We start from the raw sequence: 26,243 nt of genomic DNA on the forward strand, positions 1-26,243 counted from the left end.
ATTTAAAATCAGTCATTGTACTCTGCTCCATGAATAGAATAAAACAAAGGATATAATCATCGAAATAAACCAAGAAGAAACATTTGACAAGATCTGATATTCATTCCTGATAAAAATTCTCAAGAAAACTAGAAATTAAAAAAATCAATCTGATAATGGGAATATATGAAAACCATCGTACTTAATCATGAAAGACTAGCTGTTTCTCAACTAAGATCAGGTGCAAGACAAGTATATTTGCTCACATCAGCTTCTATTCAGCATTATCATAGCCAATTCAATAAGACAAGAAAAAAATAAAAGACATATAAGTTGGAAAAGAAGAAGTTGTCTTTATTCTTGGGTGACATTCACTGGCACACACACACACACACACACACACACACACACACACACATACACACACACACAGAGATCCATCCATGTTATATATTCTAAGGAATCTCAAAGGAAATTTTAAAACTAATAATCAAATTTAACAATGTCACAGGATATAAAATTACGTTACAAAATTAATTGTATTTCTAGTAATAATTACCAATAACTTTTTAGAAATTGCAATAGCATAAAAAATATGACATGACAAAAAAATAAATTTAACAAAATAAGTATGAGAACTGTGTATTAAAATCTGCAAAATAAAATGCTAAGACCACATTTAAAGCCCAATAAATGGAGAGAGATACCATGTTCACTGGTCAGAAGATATTGTTAGCTGTCAGTTCTTTCCAATAACTGTGGGTCCCATGCAATCCTAATAACATCTCAAAGGCTCTATTGTAAAAATTGATAAGCTGTACCTAAAACATATGTAGAAATGGAATTACCTGGAATAGCCAAAACAATTTTTTAAAAGAACAAAATTTGGTATGGGGTTGTAGCTTAGTGATAGAACACAAGCTTATCACTCAGAGAAAATAAAAAAGAACAAAATTATAGAACCTTTACCACCTGACTTCAAGACTTATTAAAAGTGATAGTAAATAAGACAGTGTAGTGTTGGTATCAGGTTAAACATATAGATCAAAATAGTAGAATAGGAAAATGTAATCAAGAAATGAGCCCATATATGTACGACTTTTTGATTTTCCTGTATGTGTCAAGTTAATACGTGATTGAATAGTTTTTAAATAAATAGTGCTACAATAATTGGCCATCTGCATGCAGGTAAAACAAAATGAACATTTACTCCTATCTCACACAGTATCCAGAAATGAACTTTAAATATTATAGATCCAAAGATAATAACTAAAAACACTAAATTTCTAGAAAAATAAGTATTTGTTGCCTTGGAATAGGGAAAAGTTTATTAAGGCACAAAGACTGTAAACCATAGAAGAAAAATATTAAATTGGACTATCAAAATTAAAATCTTTTTTCTTATAAAAGAGTATTACTAAGAAAATGAAAGGCAAGTTTCACACTTAAAGAAAACATTTCCAAACTTATGTCTGATAATGACTCATTCAGAACATATAAAGAATCTTATAATAATTCAATAATAAAAAAGTTTAAAAACTAGGCAAAATATTTGAATAGATATAAAGTTATATAGAGGCACATAAGACACAAGAGTTCATCATCACTAGGCATTAAACAAATGCAAGTAGAAATCATGATAACTATGACTCATAACCACTAGAATGGTAGAATCTAAAGGACTGAAAATATCAAGTGTTAATGAGGATACGAAGCAAATGGAACTTGCATTTGTTACTTGTAATGCAAAATGATATAGTGACTTTAGAAAATGGTTTGGCAGTTTCTTACACAGTTAAACATACATGTATTTTGTTCCTGTTTGTCCAAGGAAATAAAAAACCATGTCCACACAACGATTTGTATTCAAATGTGCATAATAGCTTTATTCAAATTAGCCCCAAATTCAGAAGAACCCTAATGGATATATAAAGTACACTCTATCCATACAGTTAAGTACTACTCAGAAATTTTTAAAGAATATACTACTAATATAGCCAACAACACAGAGCTCAAAAGGATTATACCAAGTTACAGAAAGTTGCCATTTATGCCAATCTCTAGAAGAGATAAATCTAATCTGTAGAGACAGAAAGAAGATGAGTAGTTGGCTGGGACTGGAAGAAACTGACTGGGAGATTTCAGGGTGGAGGAAAATGATCTATATCATGAATGTGATAGCTATAGTAAGGCTGTATATATTTGTCCAAAAACTCCTAGAATTGGTCACCTACGATTAAATTGTAGCACAGTGAAGCAGATTAGTCATGATGATGGCAATGAAGGCAGCAATAGTGTCTTCTCCCAGGGCCCAAATATACAAGCACCCTCTCTACATATTTCCCTTAGAAAACAAGGGATCCATTGACCCCAGTACACCTGAGAGAATTGGATGGGCCAGCCAACTTCTTTCCACTGTTGAGAAGCCTGAGCTAACAGCTTTTAGTAGATTTCAGATAACAGAAGTTCTGCTCAGGTTTCATGGCTTGAAGCCTCCCATATTGCATCCAAATTGATATGGTCAGCATTGTCCACAGGGAGTCCTGAGCTGGTGTCTTCACATTTTGGAAAGGTCTAAGACTCAGGATACCGTGTCACATGGTCAATGGTAGAGAATGATCTTCGGTCTCACAGATTTGTGTAAAAGGATGAATCATAGAATCAAACACACCTGAGTCTAAACCAAATTTTTATATGTTAGGTAAGGATGTCAGTCTTAATTTCCTCTTTTGTAAAACAGGGATTTTGAAAATTTATGGCATATAATGGGTGATATATGATATATGAAAAAAGGCTATTTCAAATTTTTTTAGAAATACTGGAATAGTCAAAGTTAAAAGGGGATCTTCATCATAGAACTTCTTAGGGTCTCTCAAATGAATTTCCAAGAATGCAAATGTGAGTAGCTTGGATCAGTGCTATGTTGGTTCCATGTAACAGAGATCTTGAGTTCATTAAGGCAAAGGAAGGAGTTTATTAGAAATCTCATGTAGCCATAGGAAGGGCAAATTGGACCCAAGAACTTGTGTGCTACGAGGGCTCTTTCTCCATCTCTTCTCTATTTTCCTCTGTATATCACCTTTATTCTCACAGATCAATTTTCTTCACACCACAACCAACTCAAATGACAGGACTGTCTCCAGTGCGTTAGCCATTAGAGAAGGATTGAGACTTATTTTCTGTAGTTTCGAGTTCAGATAACCTAAGGAAGGGTTCTGTTTCACCTAGCTTGGATCAGATGTCTTTCACTGAGCTAACAAACCTTGGTTCAATTCAATTGATTCTACTTGGGTTAAGGTACCCATCCTGGGCCAGTCAGTGGGAGTGGCCTATAAAAACACCTACCAACTCCCACATGAACCACATTGTTAAAGAGAAGGAACATTTCTAAAAACAGAATAAGGCTGTAAGTAGCTCCTAAGATCTACACCTGCTACTTACCCAAATGAACGGTGCACACAGTCACACGGACTTCTTTGCATAATACAGTATCTTTGCATAATACTATATATGATAGTGTTTTATCATATACATATAAGTATATGATAAAACACTAAAGCGTCTGCGTGATTCAGCAAGGCATTTGATTTATCTGACCATTGAGAACACTTGCTTCATTAGCCTCAAACAAAGATCTTCTTTTAATGAAGCCACATATCTGCCTTTCTTTTTTGTATGTGACTTCGGAGTGCTCCCTTAGATTTTCTCTTGTGGCCCCTTACCACAGAGGAAGTAGTTGGTGTCTCCTATGATCTTAAATTTTTTCTGAATGAGAATGCTGCCTCATAGGAAAATAGGAATGAACAGATCAAGTTCATGAGGGAGGAATGCTGAGGGCTGATTGGGAAAGCAAGCCAAGAATTCGGCTGTGGTCTGAGGATAGCCACAAGAATGGGTATGAGTAGAATCAGCTGGAGGAGAGGCAAGTTCAACAATAAGGTGGGCGTTGGGATGTCAGATACATAGGAGTCCTCCTCCAAATCTCCGACATTTAATTCATCATCAGTTCCCATTTCACCCTCTAAAGATCTCTCAGATGAGATAATTCTTTTCTATATCCAGCGTCACTACCCAAGTCTAATACCACCATCGTCTTTCCCCTTGACTTCATATCTCTCCTTATCTACCTTCATCTCTCTCCTCCAGTTCATCTCCACAGTGCAATGAGGGATCTTTTCAAACTGAAAACAGAATCCTCTCTCTTCCTTGCTTAATAAGAGACTACAGTATTTTTCTAGGTAGGACAAAACTAAAATCCGGAGCATACCAATAAGGTCCTGCTCCAGAATGTGACCCAACCCACCTCTCCTGTCTCATCTCATACCACTCTACTGCAGTTCTCAGCAACCGAGGTACATTAACCTACTGTCAGTTCTAGGACTTGCCCTATTCTCCTCCACCCGGGGCCTTTGCACATGTTCCCCCCCCCATGTCTGTCTGTCTGTCTGTCTGTCTGTCTCTCTCTCTCTCTCTCTCTCTCTCTCTCTCTCTCTCCCCCCTAGCATCATTAATCATGCTTAGTCCTTCAGCTTACATGTTGAGCACCATGTCCTTGGAGGACATCCATTGAGTCAGAACCATTAGCCAATCATTTTGTGAGAGTGTATGACTTTTCTTCTGAGCATCTCACTTAACCTGTAGTGATATCTGCACAAATATCAAAATATCCACAGGACTGTCAGACTCAGGAGGGCAGAGACTATCTTCATTTGTTCTCATTGCTATCAGCATAAACAATATACTCAGTAAATATTTGACTAATGAATGGATTGAGGGATCCGAGATATCTTCTGAAAGAAGATATAAAAATGAAATTATTTTGTGTTATTTTGTTCTTAACGGAAATAAGCACTAAGGAGAAGGCAAAAGTACTCTCTGATTATTTGATTGTAGAGTAATACGAAGACCTTGTCCACTGGATAGGAACTGAGAAGATGAATACCTTTGGCTTCCCTCTGTGTAGTTCAAGCTGGGGCTTAAGAGGTAGAATTTCAGGTTAGGAAGAATAAGTACAGAGAAGTGCCCTGTAGTTTTGGCAGTCAAAGTCATTGCTGCTTTCTCCAGTAAATTGAATTTCTGTGGCCTGGGGAAGGCAAGACCCAGAGTAAAGAGATTCTAATATGCGTGGTCATTTCCTAGTTTGGGGAATAAGAGGAGACAGGTGAGGTAGCTGAAATAAAATGAAGAAATAAACAAAGGGTACATTTATCTGAGTGAAAAAAATTTTTAAAGAGCCTTGAAAACCCCAGGAGCTCCTCAAGATGTTTATGTAATTGAATATAATTTATCTGGGATTGAGAGGAATAATAATCAAAACATTTTTCACTTAAGTGCATCTGGAGGCATATGAAATTATACTCTTGTTGGTGGCCTGTGCTGGGTGGTGTCCTTGGTGTTTTGTCCTTGGGCTGCGGGCTGGAAATGTGTTTTATAGAACAGACATGGAGCACAAAATATTAAACAAATTTTACCGTATTCAAAATGCCCAACAGTGAAACATCCTCCTTGTTTGGCAGGGAGAGAGCTCAGCATTTGGAAACTCAGCAGTGCATTAAGTATTTTAATAATCATTGTTGACACACAAAACATATGGCCTTTCAGAACTCACTGGGTCAAGTGTTGAAGTTGTCTTCTTGGTTCCTTAAGCTACCTTTCAAAATTCAATCAAAATTTAATTAGGGCACATTTCAAACTATATTAATACATGAATTTTGTGTTATAAACAAGTGAAGTTTTTTTGTTTTTTTGCCCTAGGATAATAGAGTATTTTATGAGTAACTGATTGTATTAATGTACAGGGAAAAGTGAAATTCACATCCCTGCCAGTTAATTTGCATTTAGTTAAAAAATCTAGAACCTCCACATTTAAGTAGTCAAGTCTTAGAGTACCTCCTAGCCATGCTTTAGGGTCCACCACAGATATCCCCTCATCCCCAAATCCTTCATTGTCTGTTCCCTTACTGTTTATATCCATGATTTTTGGCTATAGCAGTGCCATGTGGTAAGCAGCCATAATATGCAGTGGCTCAAAACAGCACGCATCTTTTTATTGCTCACAAATTTAGAGAATAGCAGGGCCGTTCTGGTCTCCTATAGGTGCATGGAGTCATGCTGGTGGTCAGCTATGGGCCAGGTAGGGGCTCTGTTAATAATGGCTGGGCTGCCCTACAGCTGGGCTCTCCTTTTCATGTCTCTTGCATGCACGCATCTCTCACACCCCTCCAGATGGCCAGCTGGGCTTATGTTCAGGGCACTGTCAGAGAAGCAAGACAGAAAGTAGAAACATGCTAGCTTTTTTTCAAGCTCCCAGTTTCATTACATTTTGTTAGCGAGCTCTCGCTAGCCAAAGCCCATCACCATCAAGCCCAGATTCCATACAGGAGGAGGCTACAGAGTTAGAAGGCAAAGGGTAGGGATACGGAAAGGACATTACTTGGGGCTTTAATGCCATCACCCTCCAATGCCGCCCCAACTCTACCAGCATTAATCATTCTCTGTTCCTCACTCTTAGCTCTGCTGTTATAGTTCCACCATTGTGTGACAGTTGCTGACTTAACTGTCTTCCTTAAAACATACTGTCCCTTATGGCAAGGTGCATTTGTTCCTAGACATTTCTTGGTCACTTGTTTTATGTCTAATCCTTTCTTGCCACCCCAGTGCCCAGCACTAGTCCTGACACAGGACAGACACTCAGTGAGTGAGCGTTTAACAAATGCACATGTGAAAGTCCCTCCCCTTCAGAGTCCCACTCCTCCCCTCTGGAACGGGGCTTTCTCTCCCCACCCCCATGCTTTTCAAGGAAGGTTGAAAATCCCTGATACTTAGCTCATTTTAAACTCTTTTTAGTCAGAGTTCCTGAGTAGCTCCCAAGCTCCCACAGCTCTGCAAGCTTCCGCGGTGAATGATCGGGCACCGGGATTGTGTGAGCTCATGGTGTGGGCAGTTGCAGAGGAGCTGATGGCTGCTATTTTCTGATCTTCCCAGATCTATGGAGAGAATACAGAAGAATTCTTAGGAAATGCTTAATACAGCTATAGATGCTGCTCATACAGCTTCTAGTCATATAGGATATTAATTCTATTGATATGGTATTAAATGTACCCCTTCCTTATTTTCCAGTTTCATAGAATCCTACAGGGATTAAGCTTTTTTGTTTTATTTTCCAGGCGGTAATAAGTTGATTGAGTGGCAGAGTAGCATGACATTGGAGTCAGGCAGGCTGATTCAGGATGCCAGCCCTACTCCTAAGTTACTTTCCTGGTGAAGCCTGTCTTCATCAGTAAGAGAAAGTAGTCAGAATGTCCAAAATAAAATAATGTTGGAAGGCATGTGGTCAGTCAGTTGTATTAATTGGTAATTTGGCTCTTGTTGTGTAATGCCCTATACTTTGATAAGCTGAGAATGTGGTAGTTGTATTAGTGACACAAATTATTGTATTCTATTAAAAAATAATCTACTTGTTTTCTTAAGAAAATAAAATCACCACTTCTAAAAAGACTTCAAACATTCCACTTCTAAAACCACTTCAAATATTATACTTTAATATGAACCCTTAGAAATGACCTGGAAAAGTTACTCATTCTGTCAACAAGTGTGTACTGTGTACCTGCTTCATATCAGCTTGTCAGGTGGTGAGCATGACGGATACTGGCCATGCCACCTGGTTTACCATCAATGAGTCATTGTTACCTCCAACTCTGTTACCCACCTATATCTAAACTTCACGAACTACCTGAGATAAATTAATATTTTAACTCACCATGTTGAATATATTAAATAGCTACAGCTTCTTATTTATCAGTCATACCTCAGTAAAACAAAATTGGCTGGCTTTCCCTGGTGAGAGTATGATGTGCTGACACCTTTGGATTGGAGGAAGGAGAACTTTTGACTTAGCAATTCTTCAAGTAGCTGCATTAAATGTTTAAACTTTTTATTTTATTGTGAAATAATGCAGAGAATTAATATTTGTGAATCTTTTCCTGGCCTTCACTCCCTCCTTGATTACTCTTTGGTGCAGGGAAAGGTGGAAGATTGTTATTGTACATTACTATTAATAAACATTGAGTTTGTCAGTAAGGATAATTTTTTTAGACTGTGGCAAAAGTGTAATATCGTAGATTGGCTCCTGAAACAGAAGAGAGATATTCATGGAAAAACAGGTGAAGTCCAAATAAAGTCTATAAATAAGTAAATACGTATCAGTGACGATTTCTTTCATTTTAACAAGTGTTGTGTGAGATATTATCATTGGGGAAAGCTAAGAGAAGAATGTATGGGAATCCAGCTTCCAAGTACTATGGGAAAACCATAGGGAAAGACTAATTCCATGCCACCTTGGACTTCTCCCCCTGTGATTAATTTGTAAATGCCCTGAGAAGGCATAAATTTTAACACTAGTCTTAAGAAAATCGTAATAAGAATGATAAGTCGGCTGTAAAATTATAATATTCAGTACTCTTATTTGGGCCTTTGGAAGTAAAGAATGGATGTTGTAGGATCTTTTCATTTGTCTGGAATGTTCAAAGGCATATTCTGGTATAAAAGAGAAGCCCTGCTATTGGTCTTTTGTCACCTGCAAATTTTAACTATTTGAGGGTCTGAGTGGTTCAGAGATGTCCTTTTACTTTCATAGGTACAGACACAAGTACGCCTTGCAAAAAAGAATTTTGACAAATTGAAGATGGATGTGTGTCAAAAAGTGGATCTTCTTGGAGCAAGCAGATGCAACCTCTTGTCTCACATGCTAGCAACATACCAGGTAACAAAGTGATGTCTGTCTCAATGAACAAGGAGTGGCATGAGGCTAAGACAATAGAAAAATGATGTTAGAGCTCAAAGTATGGTTTAGGAATTAGTAAGTTCTGAAAGCCTTTCTCATAATTTATTTCTGACATCTCTGCCTTCCTAGCATCTCACGGTTTCATCAAACCATGTCCAATAGTAGCTGTTCCCTTGTACATACACTGTATTTTTGCCTTCCCTGTATTGACTTGGGGAGTCCTTTCTGCCTCCAGCACCTTTCCCCTCCATCTTTGTCATTCCAAATTCGGCTCTTTTCAACGTACTGGACCAAACGTCAAGTTCTTCAGGAAGCCTCCTCTGGTCTCCCTTAGCCCTGTCCTTTCTATGTCTCATGGCCTTCTTTCCTCCTTAGGTTGTCATAATTCAACATACTTACTTTTGTCTCTCCTCATAGCCTCTGAGTTCCTTCAGGATAGCATCTGTGTCTATCAACAGTGCTGTCGACACCAACTGAGTGTGAGAGACTGAATGCTGAGTGTTATAGGGAATATAAAATTAATAAGACCAGGTTCCTTGTCCTCAAGGAGCTCACAAAGTTTTAAGAAGAAAAGTGGAGAGAGTAGGGTCTGACTATAATTCCTAAACCTGTTAGACAGAACAAAGGGGACACTAAGCAGAAAGTTCTAAAAGCCAAAGAGGGTTTAAAGAGGGAGTAATCCAGTCATTGGAGGGATCCCAAAAATAGATTCATGACCAGCCCTGGCTTTTGGAGGACAGACTGAATGAGAAAGAGAATGGAGAGAGAGGGTCCCAGGTGGTGGGAGCCGCAGAAGCCAGGGACGCATTTACTTTGGCTGAAATGCAAGGTGTCCCAGGGCAGAGAGGGAAACTCAGTGTAGAAAAGCATCAGAATCACATCTTAGAGGATCTGGAAAGTGACAGATGGTACCCTTCTCTGGGGCACAGGACTGGGACTGCACATTCGAAATATTAATAGCTTTACCATCTCTCTTGACAGACCACTCTGCTTCATTTTTGGGAGAAAACTTCCCATACGATGGCAGCCATCCATGAGAGCTTCAAAGGTTATCAGCCCTATGAATTCACTACACTGAAGGTAGGAAAACTGAACAGTCCACCAGAGAGTCTTATGAAAAATCCAGTTTTGCTTATATTACTAGCAATGTCCATTACAGTGAGGTTTATTATTCAAAGACCCCAAGTGTTAAAGAGAACTGTGATCCCTGGCAGAGTCTCTTTTACCCTATCTGTAGTTAGTACCATGATAGCCCACTGCAGTCCTAAAACATAATGAACCTTGGGACTCACATGACTGGGAGGTGAATTGTGGGAAACTCAATTACTTCTTCTTTATTTGATTTTATGGTGCTGGGAATTGAACCCAGAGCCTCTCACAAGCTAAGCTCTGCCATGAGCTACACCCCCCGCCCAGTCCTACTTTTTAATTATTAAATTCAAATATGCTTACTTCAGAAGGTATATCTTTTTTCCTTCTTCTGAAAAAGACCTTTTTTTAATTCTGAGAGTGCCATCCGATGTAGAATTGGATTTTTCCATAAGACTGGTACTAGTTTTTCTAACTGAAAAAGCAACATTAGACACAAGGTCTTCTCAATTCAGAAGGAATGCATGCACACTGTCTGATTCTTACTGTTGAAACTGAATCGGAATTGTTTTGCTCTCTAATGGGTACTAGAGATGAATGCATATCAAGGTAAGGAAGCATTTGGGTTCCAAAAGGATTTTAAGAATGCTAAGAGAGTAGTGGGTGCTTTGTTACTAGATCATATCTTTGAAAGAAAAGTTCACCTTGAAATTGCCTTGCTTCTAATTTTTTAGGCAATTTGTGTCTTATCACCTTGCTTGCCGTAACATCAAAACATTAAAAAGCTGCTTTTTCTTAAAATGCTTCATTGATTTTGAGATGTTTATAGTGTATCCGCACTTATTGAAGTACTGAGATGGAAACATTTTAAGACCTGCCCTGAAAATGAAAGTCCCAGGAAGAGGAATCCAAGAAAATCTACTTACCCTGTGAGACACCTGACCTGACTCTAGGCAGGACACCTACTCCCCCCCTCTCCCTTTCACTGGTGCTGACTTGCTGCGTGGTAATTACATTCAGAATATGCTCTGTTTGGCTCTGTGAACTATTAAATATGTAAAGGGGAAACATTTGTGTGTGTGTGTGTGTGTGGGTGGGTGTGTGTGGGTGTTATTAGGGATTGAACAACCCAGGGGCATTCTACCACTGAGCTACATTGCCAGTCCTCTTTATATTTTGAAACAGGGTCTCACTAAATTGCTGAGGCTGGCCTTAAACTTGCAATCCTCCTGCCTCATCCTCCTGAGTAGCTGGGATCACCACCATGTCTCACTGAGGAGAACCAAAAGATTGTATGTATCCTCCCTTGTATAGCCAAATTTTTTGCACACAGTTAGGCAGCAGATGTCTTTACTCTGGCAATGTTGCTGTTGTTAGTAGGGCTGTGTTTCTACTCTGTGATTTACTGCTGCTTTCAGCACCTCAGAAAGTAGCCATCCACCCCAAGGCAGATGGGTCAAAATGATAACTCGTGCCATTCGCAGTTCTTACACAGGCCTGAGCAGAATCCCGTGGATCACTCTTCTATAAGGCACATTGAGGAATCAGATTTGATTTTATTTACAATACCCAGGGTTATTTGCCTTTTGAAAGTCAACTGTACATAACATAAATTGACCAACTGTAAGATGAAATGGTGCCTACCCTAAACACAATTCCAACGAACTTCATATTTGAGTTAGTTGCATATGAAGCACAACATAAATTCATGAGATTGAGGCTGTTACATGAATGAAAAAACCCACATGTATATCCTTGGCTTTCTGTGCTAAGGAAAACACAGCTCTTCAATTTTCATCCTGCTCTTTATCCTGCAGAGAGAACCAACCTGATTGCATCAGAGGATCTCTGAGCAGAGAATTTAGGGAAAGGTTGACAGCCATGGTTCAGGTCATAAGTCCACTCTGGGCAGAGGAGTTTCCATTACCTTTTATATCACCAGAGCCTTCCTTAAGTTTTGGTTTAAGTGATAGCTCATAGATTAATTATAATATATTAGGAGGAGCGCTACATCATTAAAGTATATTGATGTTATAATAATATTAAGAATAAGTTTCAGGCTGGGATTGTGGCTCAGTGGAAGAGCGCTCGCCTAGCACGGGTGGGACCCGGGTTGGATCCTTAGCACCACATAAAAATACAAGCATTGTGTTGTGTCCATCTACACCTAAAAAATAAATATTAAAAAAAAAGAATAAGTGTCTCCAGGCATGGTGGTGCACTCCTGTAATCTCAGTGGCTCAGGAGGGTGAGGCAGGAGGATCACGAGTTCAAAGCCCACCTCAGCAAAAGTGAGACACTAGCAACTCAGTGAGACACTGTCTCTAAATAAAATACAAAATAGGGCCAGGGATGGGGCTCAGTGGTCCAATGCCCCTGAGTTCAATCCCCAGTACCCAAAATAAATAAATAAAAATAAAAAAGAATAAGTGTCCAGAAACCAACCAAATAAACAGTTCTTTTACTATCTCTCTAGAATATTATTCATCTTGGCTTTCAGTGATGACATATTAGAATCTCAAGCTGATAGCTAATTATTTCATTGGATGAAAATCTGAAAAACACAACTGAATCCTGTTGTACATGTCTCATTATTTTATAGATAGAGGCATGTGCATATCAAATTATCTGCTACAAAACATAAAAACAAAGACCATAAATACCTTATGTAAAATGATCAAGTCTAAAGATATTGACTTCTCAACCCTCTTAAACCACGTTTTTTAAATACATGTCCTATATTTATCAGATTTTTATTTTATCAAGTCATCTTTTAACATGTATATTTTTTGAATGGCACCTTATGTTGATAATGGCTATTTTGAAATTTAAATAAACGTTTTCACGATTAATTTGTTCTCTGGGTTTACCTAAGCAAATAGCCCCTTAAATGCCTTTTGGGACTCTGACTGGAAAGAAAACATTGTCTTTGGAGAGGCTTGCCAAGCTCTGTTAATGAAAAGCAAGCCATTTGTTTTCTTTGCTTCAGGGTGTATTCTGAGTGTGTTGGTAATTGTGCCATTGCAGCTGTATTTCCTGACTGTTAGTTTTATGCTTGATGAAGGATGATAATTAATGTGTTAAACACTTGGTGCATCCTGTTTGGAGGGAAGACTCTTGCTGCAGTATTGCAGGGATAAAATGTGTACCCTAAGAAGTTCAAAGTTTCACTTAAAGTGAATCTTCCTCTAAGAAATATATAGTAACTTCTTTAAAGCTAATTGTATTATAAGAGTGAATTGAGTCTCCACCTCATACAACTTGAAAAATAACCAAGTGACTCTTAGGACATTTTTGTGGTGATGTTTTATGTGAAAACAGCTATTGCTTTTTACCCAGGCCTGATGTAATTATATTGATTCTACCTTTATTAGCATATTCCTTCATATTTTAATTTTATAATTAATAAATAATAACTTGTGGCATTTTAACTTTATAGAAAAGTTAGCTTTGAAATTTTTTTATGTTATATGACAAATTGCCCTTTATTTATGTACAATTAAATGGATATGTGGATATATTCATTATATTACCTAGCTTTGACACTAGTGCTCACAACATAGATAAGATGCTTTAAAAGAAACACAAGGTGAAGTAATGATGCAAATAGCTTTGAAATTTAAAATCACAAAAAAGTTTTTAAATCTAATAATTGTAAACAGCTCAGATTTAGAGAGACTATCTTCTAAGTAGTTTCTCGTAAAAGAAACAATTCCCTCAACTTATTTTCAGACAACACTTTTTGATTCATTAACATGCGGCTAAACATGCACATTTTGCATGCATTATCATTAGTGTATGAATTTTACACTGATTCCAGATCATCTGGGAATGTCTGTCTTCACATGGCAGAAATTACCAAGTCCTGGGGACATGAATGGAATATGTTACTTGCCAGATCTTGAAAGCATTGCCCCTTCTTTGGGAAAAGTAATTGAGACTGAGTGTAAAGCATTTTTTAAAAACTAAATGAAATTCTGTCTTATTAGGAAGGCAGAAGCCTGTCTTAAATTGCCAACCCTCAGATGTGGTTCTGTTCACTCCCTCCTTCTAGGATCTTATTTACTTACTCATTTCTCCATGGACCCCAAAAGGGCATCAGCTGAAAAAGAAAAAGAAAAAAAGCTCCTTGGAAGTCAAGTGTCTTTTCCCTGAAAAATCTACAATTCTGTTTGTGTCAGTGATGGTTTCCTCCTCTCTCTGGCATCCCGGCAGTGGGTGAGGTGGGCATCTTCACAGAAGAGTGAGGATTGGGCCCTTTGCTGCCCAGTGGACACTCTTGCAGGGCTGACTCGGGAAGGCATGTCCTCGAGTGCCTGTGTTTAATGAAAATGGTCAGTAGTGAAGTATATCCTGTGACATGCTCCACCCCCTGTGTTTTTAGAAGAAACACCAGGTTTTTGCTCTGCTCTTTACGTTCTCTGCTCATGTGATAAAGAAAAGTTTGTAAAAGCACAAGCAGCTAGACCTGGTTTTGAGTCCAGCCCAGCTGTATGATGGTGGAGATGGTGGTAGGGCTGGTGTGACGGTGGCACTGGGTGGTGGAGGAAGTAATGGTGATGGTGGGTAGTGATGGTGGTGGTGGCGAGAGTGGTGGTCACAGTGGCGAAAGCTCCAGTAGCACAATTGGGAGTGGTAAGGGGCATGAACTTGCCAAGAATTCTGTAGTGGATCCAGAAGTCAGCCATTGGGAGCATCCACACAGGAAGGCGTATTGAGGTTGCTGGGTTCAGTAGCTCAGCTTAAGTTACTTTTATCCTCACTGTTTTCATTCTAGATTGTTAGTTTTGTAGTATACTTCACAGGCAAGCCTGTGACTGGCTGCACGATAAGAGGTCTCCCCAGACCTTGCCTCAGGGTAACCCAACCCACTCCCTCCCTGGCTCCCACAGACACTCTGGCAGCTCCATTCTCAAACCTGTCCTTCAGCCCTGCAGGCCTTGGTCTGGCTCACAGAACTCCCATCCAGGGCTAGGAGAGGGCTGGGCAGGCCTGCAAGCCAGCAAGGCAGGAGGGCTTGCCTTTTTTGTAACAGGGCTAATTCTAAAACATGCAATTTGGCTTTGCAACTGGCTCTTGATCTGTGCCAAGGCTTTAAGGAAACCTGAATTTGAAAACAAATCTCTGAGCCTGTTCAAAAATAACCGTTGAAACAGATGTGCCCAAGTTTCCTTTTTTCTCTCTCTCAGGGTGTAAGTCTCAGCACTGTGATGTAGGATGTCATCCTGAAGACCAAAATGTTTTTAGTGTTCCAAATTCGAAAAAACATCCTTTTCTAAATTTTGTTTTTCTCAAATTCATATGCCTAGCAGCCTTCTTCCACCCACCTCCACATTTCTCAGTTAATCATTTGAACATTTACCGACAGGCCACATGGCTCTGTAGTTACTTGCTTTGAAAATAAAGCCATAATAGTTTTTATGAAAATTGGGTAAATATCCCTGCAATGCTATTTTAGTTACCAGTCCCAACAAGGCAATTACTCGTGGCCAGCATCCAGAATATCCTTTTAGACTTTCAAGTTTTCTCTCGGTGTCATTACTTTACAAGGCATTTAGCAAAACCTATTTTTTTCTTTTCCTTTTTTTTTTTTTTCCCAAGCTGCTCTAGGCCAGATCATTGGAAACAGCAAGTTGGGAAGCATCCAGGTCACTGGGGAAAAGGGAATAGATGAGCTGGGTGTGGCCTGTCATTGATTCATCTCTGCCTTTTGGTGATTGGCATTACTTCCCCCAGGCAGCTGGTAGCTCACTCTCCTTGCAACAACCTAGGTCATCTCCTTCACCCACCTTACTCATTGAGGGGAAAGGAAAAAATATTTCCGTTTCATGGAGAGTTACTCTGTGCCAGACACTCTGCTCAGGGTGAGGTGAAATAACGACTAGGAGAGTTTGTCATATGATACATATGACTCTAATGTACCAAGGATAGTTTTCTAATTAATGATACTGTGAGGTTCTACATAGTCAGATGGAAAGTGCATACATTTTAGCCTCAAATTAACCTTGGGACATTGGGTATACTTGATTTTGTTCTCATGTTTCAAATGAGGAAACTGGAGCTCAGAGATGTCTAGGAATTTGCCCAAGGCCACATGCAGTACGGGTAGATGTGGGAACCTGGAAGCTCACACTTTCTCCACCCTGACTGCTTCCCACAGGCACTTCTGGCTATGAGGCAGGTAGGCAGGAGAAAGAAGAAGTGCCACCTTTAAATAATACAGCCAGAAACTTTCAATTAAAAACAACACTTTGAAGTGTTTGCTTATAGATGAAAAACTTAATTTATATGGCAGTCCCTCAGACACCTGGGAACAGGTGGCTCTTCTTTTAGAGTTTGGAATGAACCCTTTCCTTCTCCTCAGCATTTGTCATTGAAATGAGAGTTCAGTGGAGCATGGTGGCACAAGCCTGTAATCCCTGTAATCCCAGGAACAGGGGAGTCAGAGGAAAGAGGATGGCAAATCCAAGGGCAACCTCAGCAAGCTAGCAAGATCCTGACAAAATAAGGACTGGGGGCATAGCTCACTGGTGGAGCAACCCCCTGCATGGCCAAAAAAAAAGAAAGATAAGAAAAGAAATAATACCAAGTGAATTACTCCATAAATATCCTTGGCTCTTCATTTTTTTAACAAACAGTAGAATTTCTAGACCTGGACTCAAATATTACTTCTACCTATTGGCAGTTGAACAGCCTGAAGCAAATTATTTCATCTGAGTCTCCATTTCCATGTCAGGAAGTCAGGAATACAGTGTTTATCCACATTTCATGAAGATTAAATGTAATGTGTAAAACTTGGAGTGCAGCACCTAACACAGCAGGAGTGGTGAAGACACCTCACTCCTGCGAGACCTTTACAAATGATTGATTAGGAAGCTGTTTGGAATTCTTACTATGAGCGTGGTGCTGTGTAGATGCATCGTCTCAGTTCATCCTCACAAACATTCCAAGATAGGTGTACTTGGCCTTGCATGCTCCAGTGTTCTGATGGGTAAACAGAGGCCCACAAGCCGTGAGGACCATGTCCTTGTCCCAATCCTGTTTGATCTACTTCCAGAGACCATCTCTTTCCAGGACAGTATGATGCCTTCCCTCTGCCAATTTTCCATCTTATTTTTCCCCATCTTATTTTAAAGAATAAGATTATATGTCCTGTATGATTGTAATTATTTTTTTCTAATTTTATTTAATTTTTCCCCCTACAGTATAATTCAAGATTACCTCTCAGCTTAATAGCTTTCCTTGTGAGGTGTCTTTATAGGTGTCTACGTGCATGGTATGGGCTAAATGGCCATAAATTGGGAGGCTCATCCACATGATGGCCCCTGCTTTTCATTTCTCATGTGCTACTAATCATATAAACATACAAACGCCCAGCTGAGTTCAGTGTCTTTTAGCCATGCCCGCCATTCTGAAGACTTTTATTTCCTTCTATTGACAATTATTTGACACCTTCCTATTCACACAGTGTAATTAATGGAAAGTAGAATAAGGAAATTAAGTTGTCATAATTAAAGATCAGAGGAAACGCTACTCAGTCCTCTAAGTGAGACTTTAAATTTAGATTATTAGAACTGGCTGCTGGTCTTTTGTCTGGGAAATTTGTTTTGCTCAGTAGTTTTGCATCTATTCAAATGAATGTTGTTGTTGCTTTTATTTTCCTAATACAGGAAGTAGTAACTCCCATTATTCTATTAAGCTGTTTCCTTTCCAAGACGCTTTTGCAAGCTGGGTCTGCTTATTTCCTCTGCCATGATGGTCTTACATATTGTGTGTGTGCTTTCCAAAGCCATTTAAGCCTTGATGGAAACTATTAGCATGTTGGGGCAGCCCAAACAGAGCAAGTTACTTAGTCTTAGAACATTCTTTCCTCTGCAAAGAAGCTTTCTGTCTTGTATGATGTTGTGTGCTGCTAATACCAGTGATTTTCACAAGCGGTTTTAATGATGGACTGAGGGGGTTGAGGGTTTAGAGACAATGCTTTGGAGTCCTCATTTCTGGACGTGAATTCAGACGTGGCTTCTTCAGCCAGCATTTGGAAACAGTTCCATCGGATGCCGCCCCATCTGCATGCGGCCTGCCACACCTGACTTTCCCTCACTAGGCCTGAGCAGGTGTTCATGTCACATGAAAAATGCTGTCACCCCTGACTTCCACGAATGCTGTTGAGTTAAATGTTTTCAGCTGAGCGGTGGACTTCAAACTGATCTGACAATTCACCTCAACCCTCTCGCCCAGGTTGAGGCTTTGTAGTCAAACTAGGGAGAGGATTCATGCGCCCTACAAATCTAACAGTCACACCCAGGAACTAATTTTCGGGGTGGAAAGCTACATGATCTGATCTGTCCTCCATGATCTTTCTGAGTTCCCTAACTCAGCCTCTTTATATCTTCAATGTGTACCATCTTTAGAGAGAAACAAGTTCCATATGTGGTGTTACTTTATTCCTTGCTCTAGAGAAGAGCATTTAGCTTAGCTTGATCTAAAAACTCCCTCAAGAGATGCCCTTTGAAAATGTTCTAAAATTAAACATTTTGACAGAAAAAAATGGAAATTATAAAAAATGATAGATGATTTGCAAAATATCAAATCTTAAGACAAACTTTTAAAACAAGTACTTCTTCTGTATTAAATACTTCCCGATATATTATCTGCTTTTACTATAATAACAATAAATATTTCCATTAATAAATACTAGTATTGTGAAGACTTTAAAAAGAGAAAATGTTCTAAAATTGATTATGGTGACCATTGTGCAATTTTGTGAACATGCTATACATTATTCACTTATACACCTTAAAAATATCCAAATTCTGGGGTTTGTGATCTATATTTTGGTTAAGCTCTTTTGGGCGCACAAAAGAGTCCTTGGTTCAAAATTCTAATATTTAATAAACAAGCTCACATGCTCATAATAATTTTGCTTGTGGTTTTATAAACCTTTCATATTATTCCCCTGGGTCTTTACATATCCTAGCTAAAGAGAACTAATTTTTTTTTCATTTAACCTTTTGCACATTAATTAATCAACCAACAAGTATATATTTAGCACCTCTCTCAAACTTCAGAAGCCAAATTGTTATAGGGACAATGGTGAGTAGGAGGAGAGGCACAATTGTCACAGGAATTATTAATAATAAATTAAAGTAGCAATTGGAACTGCAGCCATTCTGTTGGGGAAGCACAATAGTGTCTTAACTGTGATTGTGGTGACAGGGCGCCAACAATTGAGTCCCTGCTAATGGCCCAACAGGGGAAGGGGTTGAAAAGAAGGAATGAGTGGTTTACATTACAAAGGGATTGTCTGAGAGCTGCTCAAGTGTGGTCAGGAGGGGAGGTCAGGCTAGAGACAGAAGGGATGATAACCGTGGAGCTGTCAAGGGCATCTCAGGGGTTTAAGCAAGGGCTGTGGCAGCTCGAAGCAGCCGGCTGAGGCAGACATGTCCTGGCCCTGCCTAGCGTTGATTGATAAAAAGGAAACACAATGAGAAGATAATTGAGCAAACCAGGAGGCCTGGGCAAGTGTCACAGAATCTGAAAGTGAGTCCTGGGAGGCATCAGAACCTTGGCTGAAAATATTCCTGGCTTTGCTGTGACCAGAGTTGGACCATTCTGTGGGGAATAAAACTGCTGTAAAGGGTGAATGTTTGTGTGAATAAAATGCTGTGATTGGCAGATCTATTGAAAAGAGCGCGTTCTTGACGTCTGATCAACTCCTGCAACTGCACATTTCCAGAATGTGTGTGTGTGTGTGTGTGTGTGTGCAACCTCACTTTTACCGGTTGCTGGAGTAGATAAAAAAATCATGACTGTCCAGACTGAAGTTCATACTCACAGTCTTATTTGTTCCAACACTGTCCTTTGTAGCATTTTTCCCTCTGGTCTAGGCTGCAGCAAAGGATCATGGGTTGCATTTAGTTATTCTTTATAGAGAGACACATCGAGCAGAAGAATATGATGAAACGAATGGGGCAAATGTTAAATATTGATGACTCTGAGTAAAGGAATGTCTCGCTGTGTGACCCTGCCGGCCTCTTCATCCTGGTCTCATAACACTTGTACCCTTGCCAACTACATCACAACCCCAGAGGCAGCCTTTTTGTTCCTTAAACAAGCGAAAGCCATTCCCACCTTTGGACCTTTGCATTGGGGGGCCCTCTCTTATCCCTGAGCTGCACAGGACTGTCTCCTTGTCATTGAGCTCTCAGTTGAAATGTCTCTTCCAAGAGAGAACAACCCTGCTCCCTGAAGTAAAAAAAAAAAGTCCTCTCTTTTAATTATCTGCCTACGCCTATTACTAGCTGAGAATTCTGTCTTCACTAGTGCATCCAGAACAGCACCTGGCACTTGGTAGGTGCTCACCAACCAGCTATTGAATGGATGTGCTAATTTAAATGTCCAGAAGGAGGGCATCATTAAAAATGATAGTGATGCCTTATAGATGGGCATTATGCAAGAAAATGCTTCAGAACTCCAATCAGAGGACAAATGCTCAGAAAACCTTGATCCTATGTTACAATATAGGTGAATAAATGCAGAGAGATATAATCATCTTACATTCTCCACCATAATAAACGTTATTTATTATGAATACTTACACTGATTATTTTGGTTAAGAGGACCTCTACTCTTCTACAAAATATATAGATAACAATGATTCCAATATCTAAGTAGGATGAGTACAAAAAAAAAAAAGGAAATGTCTAAAAAATAACAACTCATCATTTTAAAGGAATGAAATATGAGTAATTTTTATTTTCTGTATTTTTCAAACTTTTTGCATATGGATTTTATTATTTTTCTAATTTAAAAAAATATTTTAAGAGTAAACAATACAAGATAGATACGGTCAGGTATTAATAAGACACTAAATGCAGATTGGAATCAGAAGGACTCTTGAATTTGGCATGCTTAGTGAAGCTTTATGGAAAATAGTAGTCATCGATCTGGGCTTTGAAAAGACTCATAGGACTTTTGAGGGAGGAGACCCGAAGAGGAACAAAAATAGTAAGGGAGAAACCAGCCGACTGTGGTGACAGGAGGAGACAGGACTAATCAAATGGAAAGCTGGAATTGGGTTGGAGAGTGTGGATAGTGGGATTCCAGCTGAGAGAGGAAGATAGGGTCACATTTTAGAAGATCTTTAAAATCAGGTAGAGATTTTTAGATTAGAAGTAAAAATAAATTAGGAACTATTGTAAGTTCTTGCAGATAAGGGTTAACAGGAAGGCTTGAGTGTTTGGGGAAAATTTCTCTGTGCAGGGCATAAAACGGAGCTGGCAGTTAGCAGGATATAGCACCAACATCCATCTGGTGTCCATGGCAGACTCCAGAATCAGTCACAGCTCTGCTCTGCCTGGACACAGCCTTAGAAGCCTCTCCACCCAGGCTTCCTGTCAGCCATTACTAATTCATCTGCATTGGCTGTGAAACTTGCCTGAACCTTCTGTGATTGTCACACTGGAGATGTGAACCATAGGAAGGAGAAAAACAAGAGAGATGAAGGCCCAAAGAATTAAGACATTATATTCTAGGAGTGTAAGAAGGCTAAGCATCTCGAGATGTTTCTTTTGTATTCATAGGTCTGTATTTTAATTAGGGCCAGAAATAGAGATCTTTTTGTATAAGTCATTACTCCGTTGTTAAAGAAATGTTTTGCTTTTTCTTTCCCACTCCTTTGTCACTAGTATACAATCTGTGGGCCCTTGCTTTAAAAAAAAAAAAAAAAGAGAATCGTTCCTTAAATATTTAATGAACCTTGAAAACAGTAACTTTGACAAATGATGTGAAAAAAAAAAGACTCACCCATTTAATCTACAAAGATTTGGGCCCACCTGCTCTGTCCATTTGTGGGAGTTAAGTTGTCAGAATATGTTTAGACACTATTTGGGGGTTTTTTAAAAAAAGGTTTTGTTTTCTCTATTTTTAACACAGTTTTTAGATTACAAAATAGCAAACAAAATTAAAAATAAAATGAAGTTGTCTCATCTTTGGTAGCAGTGGTAGAGGAAGTTTCGACTCTGTCAGTGTGTGGGCTGAAGGAGAACAGAATGTTTATCTTAGCTGCATGTCGAAGTTGGAAAATAAAGTTAGCAATAGCCAAAAGGCCTTCTTTTGAATAACTTATCACAAAAGGGAAAACATGAATCTAGTGGCAAATCAACTCTCCTTTAAAATTGCTTGCATTGGGCCTGGAAATATTGTTACTTTGCCATATAAAATTTCACTTCTGTCCACTTGATTGGTTCATGGTAACCTCTCAGTACCTTGATTCAAATGTTGGGTCTCAGGGACCAATGGCAATTGGTTTTTATTGATGACTTTTTGTTCTTTTTTCTTTTTTCCTTTCTTCTTTTTTTCTTCCCCCTCTTTTTCTTTGTCTTTATCTATGGCTCGTGATCCAGAGCTTACAAGACCCTATGAAAAAACTAGTCGAGAAAGAAGAAAAGAAGAAGATGGCCCAGCAGGAAAGCACAGAAGCAGCAGAGCAGGAGCCGAGTCAGTAAGTCAAGTCAGCCCTCCGTCTCCTGAGGTCTTTCTTCCCACGGGTGTGGGCGACACAGTCTTGTCCACACAGTCCTGACGGGGGTCTCAGCCATGTAGCTTCCTCACTTCTTTACCTTGAGGACAAGCTCCCTCAGCCCAAGTTCCTGCTAGACCTGCCTCACTTGTCCCATTTAGAGACCCATTTCTGGGGTCATTAGAAGGAGCACACTTGTAAGGAGTTGATTGGGACAAGAAAGAGCAAATGTCCACATACTGTCTGGCTCCCTGTCTTGTGGCCTCAGCCTCAGCTTCATGTTCTTTCTGGCTTCTGTACCCTATCTGGTCCCATGGTCACCACTGTTCACAAGATGCTATGATGGAGACCCCCCTACACACACACACTGCCTGGGGCCCCGATGGCTTTTCTCCCATTGAAGCTGATGATGTAGGAGATTGCCTTAGGAATGCACATAGCATCGCCCTACAAAAGTGTTGGGTTGTGACATTTTGTTTTCACTGCTCAAACTTTCAGTTTTCTCCTCTGTGAAGCGGAGAGCAGCTTCCTGTGCAGGAAGTGAGGGCCCATCCCATCTATTACCTCTTCACAAGCAAGGCGCCGCCTGTTGTTATAAATACCCAGATGAACTTTTCAACATAGATGGCTCACCTATCCCACACAGTGAGGAGGTTTAGATGTGACTGATCCCACACAGTGAGGAGGTTTAGATGTGACTCCATGTCATTTTCTATGGAGATATAGCAGCCTTCAGGAATGCAGTTAATCTCTGAACTGGCTGACCCAGGAAAGCGAAGTAGATGACATTGCCTCTATCCACTGTTCTTTACACACACACACGCACGCACGCACGCGCGCGCGCGCGCGCGCGCGCGCGCGCGCGTGATTTAGGTGACAACTTTATGGCAAAATGGGATTATATTTTTTACTCCATCTCTGAATATAATTTCAAACATATTTTTGTATCCTATAGAATTATTTGCTGTCCTTATAAAAAAAAAGAAAAAAAATTTGCTGCCAATATTAGCTCTTTTTAATTTCAAAACAAATACTAGAAAATTTCTGAGGTGCAAAACAAAGACAAATTTCAATTTTTCATCATAAAACAGATGTAGAATATGATCTAGATCTAGTCCAATTGACATTTTAGGGGAAACCTATTCCTGGTAAGGGTAATAATGGTAGCTACTGTTTGGTGAGCACCTACTACATGCTAGGCATAGTGCCAACTGCTTTATTTGTTATTCATTCTCATATTAATCCTCCAGGTAGGCCTTTCCCTGATGTGTATAGTAGGGAGATGAGGCTGAAAGAGGCTAAGGGACTGCCCTCTGCCCCTTGTGAAATAAAAGACAGAGCCCAGAGCAAATCTTAGCACTTTCTTTTCTCCATATAAGTTAATGCAATAAAAATAAAGCACTAGCCATTATTCAGAATAGAACTACTACCTAGTATTTTTTTATTCCTTTTAATTAATTTCAGGTTTCTCAAAAATGATTGGAAATTTAATAAGAATTTTTTTTCAGAAATAGCAGGTAAAAGTGAACCACAGTGCTAAGAGGATCATTTGGAGGAACCAAAATGGTCTCAGGACTGTAACGTGTCTGTCCTTAAAGACACTGGAAGAGTTTGAGTAGTTGCCTGTCCACCTGGATTTAGAGTGGTGCTGTTGTGAGCCTTCTGTGGTCTGGCTCATCTCCTGAGGTGACCTCTTCATAACACCAGGAATCAGAATAAACCACTGCTGGGCCATCAGTTTTTTTTTTTTTTGTTTTTTTTTTTACTGTTTTAAAAGTAATAATTGTATGTATCTCTCTTAGTCATCCCTAATTACCCTCTAGATATTTACAGAAAATGTGCCTTATTAGGAAACCAAACTCATAAATTAAGATGTTACAGAATGGAAAACAAAGCCAGCAACATTTATTTCTCCTTTAGAAAATATACAGCATATAAATGACTGTGTGTGTGTGTGTGTGTGTGTGTGTGTGTGTGTGTGTGTGTGTGGTTATAATTGAGGTAAAAGATATTGTACTGAAAATCTGGCTGTATCATAACTATAATATTTGCCAGACTTGATGACTGAAAAAAACAACTTTTTTTTTTTCAATTTTAAGGTTAATTTCATTAGAGGATGAAAACCAACACAAGGAATCCTGCAGTTTTAAGAGTAAGTATTGATTTTCATTTAGAATTGCTTCTGAAACACTACCTAATGCTCAACTGCCAACTCATTTTCTTTTGGGGGGAGCTCCCTCTAGGCCTTTCTTCATTCCCAATTGAAAAAAGATTATATGGATTAGCTTCCTGCTATTTCAGGATTTTTTTTTTTTTTTTGGTGGGGGAATGCTTGGGATTGAACCCAGGGGTACTTTACCACTGTGTTACAGTTCCCCAGTCCTTTTTATTTATTTTGAGACAGGACCTGGCTAAGTTACTGAAGCTGGCCTTGAACTTGTCATCCTCCCATCTCAGCTGCCTGAGTTGCTAGGCTTATAGGCCTGTGCCATGGCACCCAATGCAGTTTCAGTTTTAAATGTTTAAATATCAATGGTGTCAATCAACTGCATGGCATTACTGAGAGATAGTGTATATTTTGAACCTGAAAATAGTATCCTTGGTCTCTCCAACAGCAGCCCTTCTGAGAAGTAACCACAAATGGGCCTAGCAGAAAGCTCTCTCTTTCCATAGAAGACAATATGATTATGATGCCTTTGCTTGTTCAAACTGTCGTGTGGGTGCAGAGATAGTTTTAGCAGGGTCACATTACTACGTGGGGAGGGTTTGTATGTGGGTGTTGGCCATTATTAGGGACAGATAGGGAGAGCCCCGACTCTGCTCTGTTAGGCAGGTCTTCAGGCTGCCTGTTGTGAGTGGCACCAGCTCCCTTGGGTTAGGGAACAGGGTCAGAGCTTTGGGAGGTGACACAATGAACAGAAAAAAGCCTCCAGCTTCTTCTGTCTCCTACATTCCTGCCAGCCTTCGTTGGCTCTTCACCTCATGAAGGCGTAGAGGGGAAAATCACAGTAGAACTAAGGTGATGTAAGACTGAGCCTTAAAACAAGGACTCAAAAGCCTCAGAGCTACAGGGGAAGGTTGTACAAGTTTTATGAAGAGAACTGAAATCACCGGATCCTGTGCTATGGCAGCCTATCCAGGAGGTGGCAAAGCAGATTCTAGAACTTTCCCTCTGTTTCATTCTTCTCCTTCTTCCTCTCTTTTCTCTCTGTCTTCCTTCAACTTTTCCAATCACTTGCCTCAACTATATTTTTCTTCCCCCGCTTCACACCTTCATCTGCCTTTCAACAGATTTAAAAAAAAAAAAAAAAAGAAAGAAAAATATCAAAAAACAAGGGCAGCCCACTGTTGGTCTCCAGTGCCTGGCTTCCTGTCATCTGCTCGTGCGTGTGAGCCTTCACGTACTCAGAACTCACAGACTGCTTTGTGTGTGTGGCAGCTGTGTACAGGGATCTGCCTCTGTGCCAGGCACAGCACTGGGCTCCAGGCAGACCGTGGTGTAACACACATAATCAGGCCCCTCCAGGATGGGGCTTACAGTCAAAAGGGGAAGCAGATGGTAGCCTAATAATCACACAACCGGGCAACTACAACTTTGGTAAGAGCTACAAAGGAAAACTGCAGGGCTCTGGGCACATAACAAAGTTGCCTCACCTATTTGAGGGGATCAGGGACACATCAAAGCCAACTACGATTGCAAGACTTGTCCAAGCAAAAGAAACAGCCCAGGCAAAGGCTATGCTCCAGGAAGGACCACGCAAAGTCAGAAGAATGATATTCTAGACCCTGAGAGGGGGCAGCAAACGGTGGAGAGGCTGGGCCTGACCTCCCTGGCCATGGAAGTGCTCTCTGTCTGTATCGATCCAAGCTTTC

General features: G+C 39.7%; 1 protein-coding gene across 20 annotated transcripts in view; it reads left to right on the plus strand.

Annotated features, from left to right (window-relative positions):
* Window positions 1-26,243, plus strand: part of Ica1 (islet cell autoantigen 1) — a 145,519-nt gene that overhangs the window by 95,215 nt on the left and 24,061 nt on the right. For all 20 annotated transcript variants that reach the window (XM_078040358.1, XM_078040353.1, XM_078040349.1 and 17 more), the window contains 4 exons: window positions 8,615-8,740; window positions 9,743-9,841; window positions 22,255-22,352; window positions 24,470-24,522. In XM_078040358.1, coding sequence (XP_077896484.1) covers window positions 8,615-8,740; window positions 9,743-9,841; window positions 22,255-22,352; window positions 24,470-24,522 — 376 coding nt within the window. The remainder of the gene's footprint in view (window positions 1-8,614; window positions 8,741-9,742; window positions 9,842-22,254; window positions 22,353-24,469; window positions 24,523-26,243) is intronic.

Source organism: Ictidomys tridecemlineatus, chromosome 2, assembly GCF_052094955.1.
Source record: "Ictidomys tridecemlineatus isolate mIctTri1 chromosome 2, mIctTri1.hap1, whole genome shotgun sequence".
Classification (NCBI taxonomy): Eukaryota; Metazoa; Chordata; class Mammalia; order Rodentia; family Sciuridae; genus Ictidomys; species Ictidomys tridecemlineatus.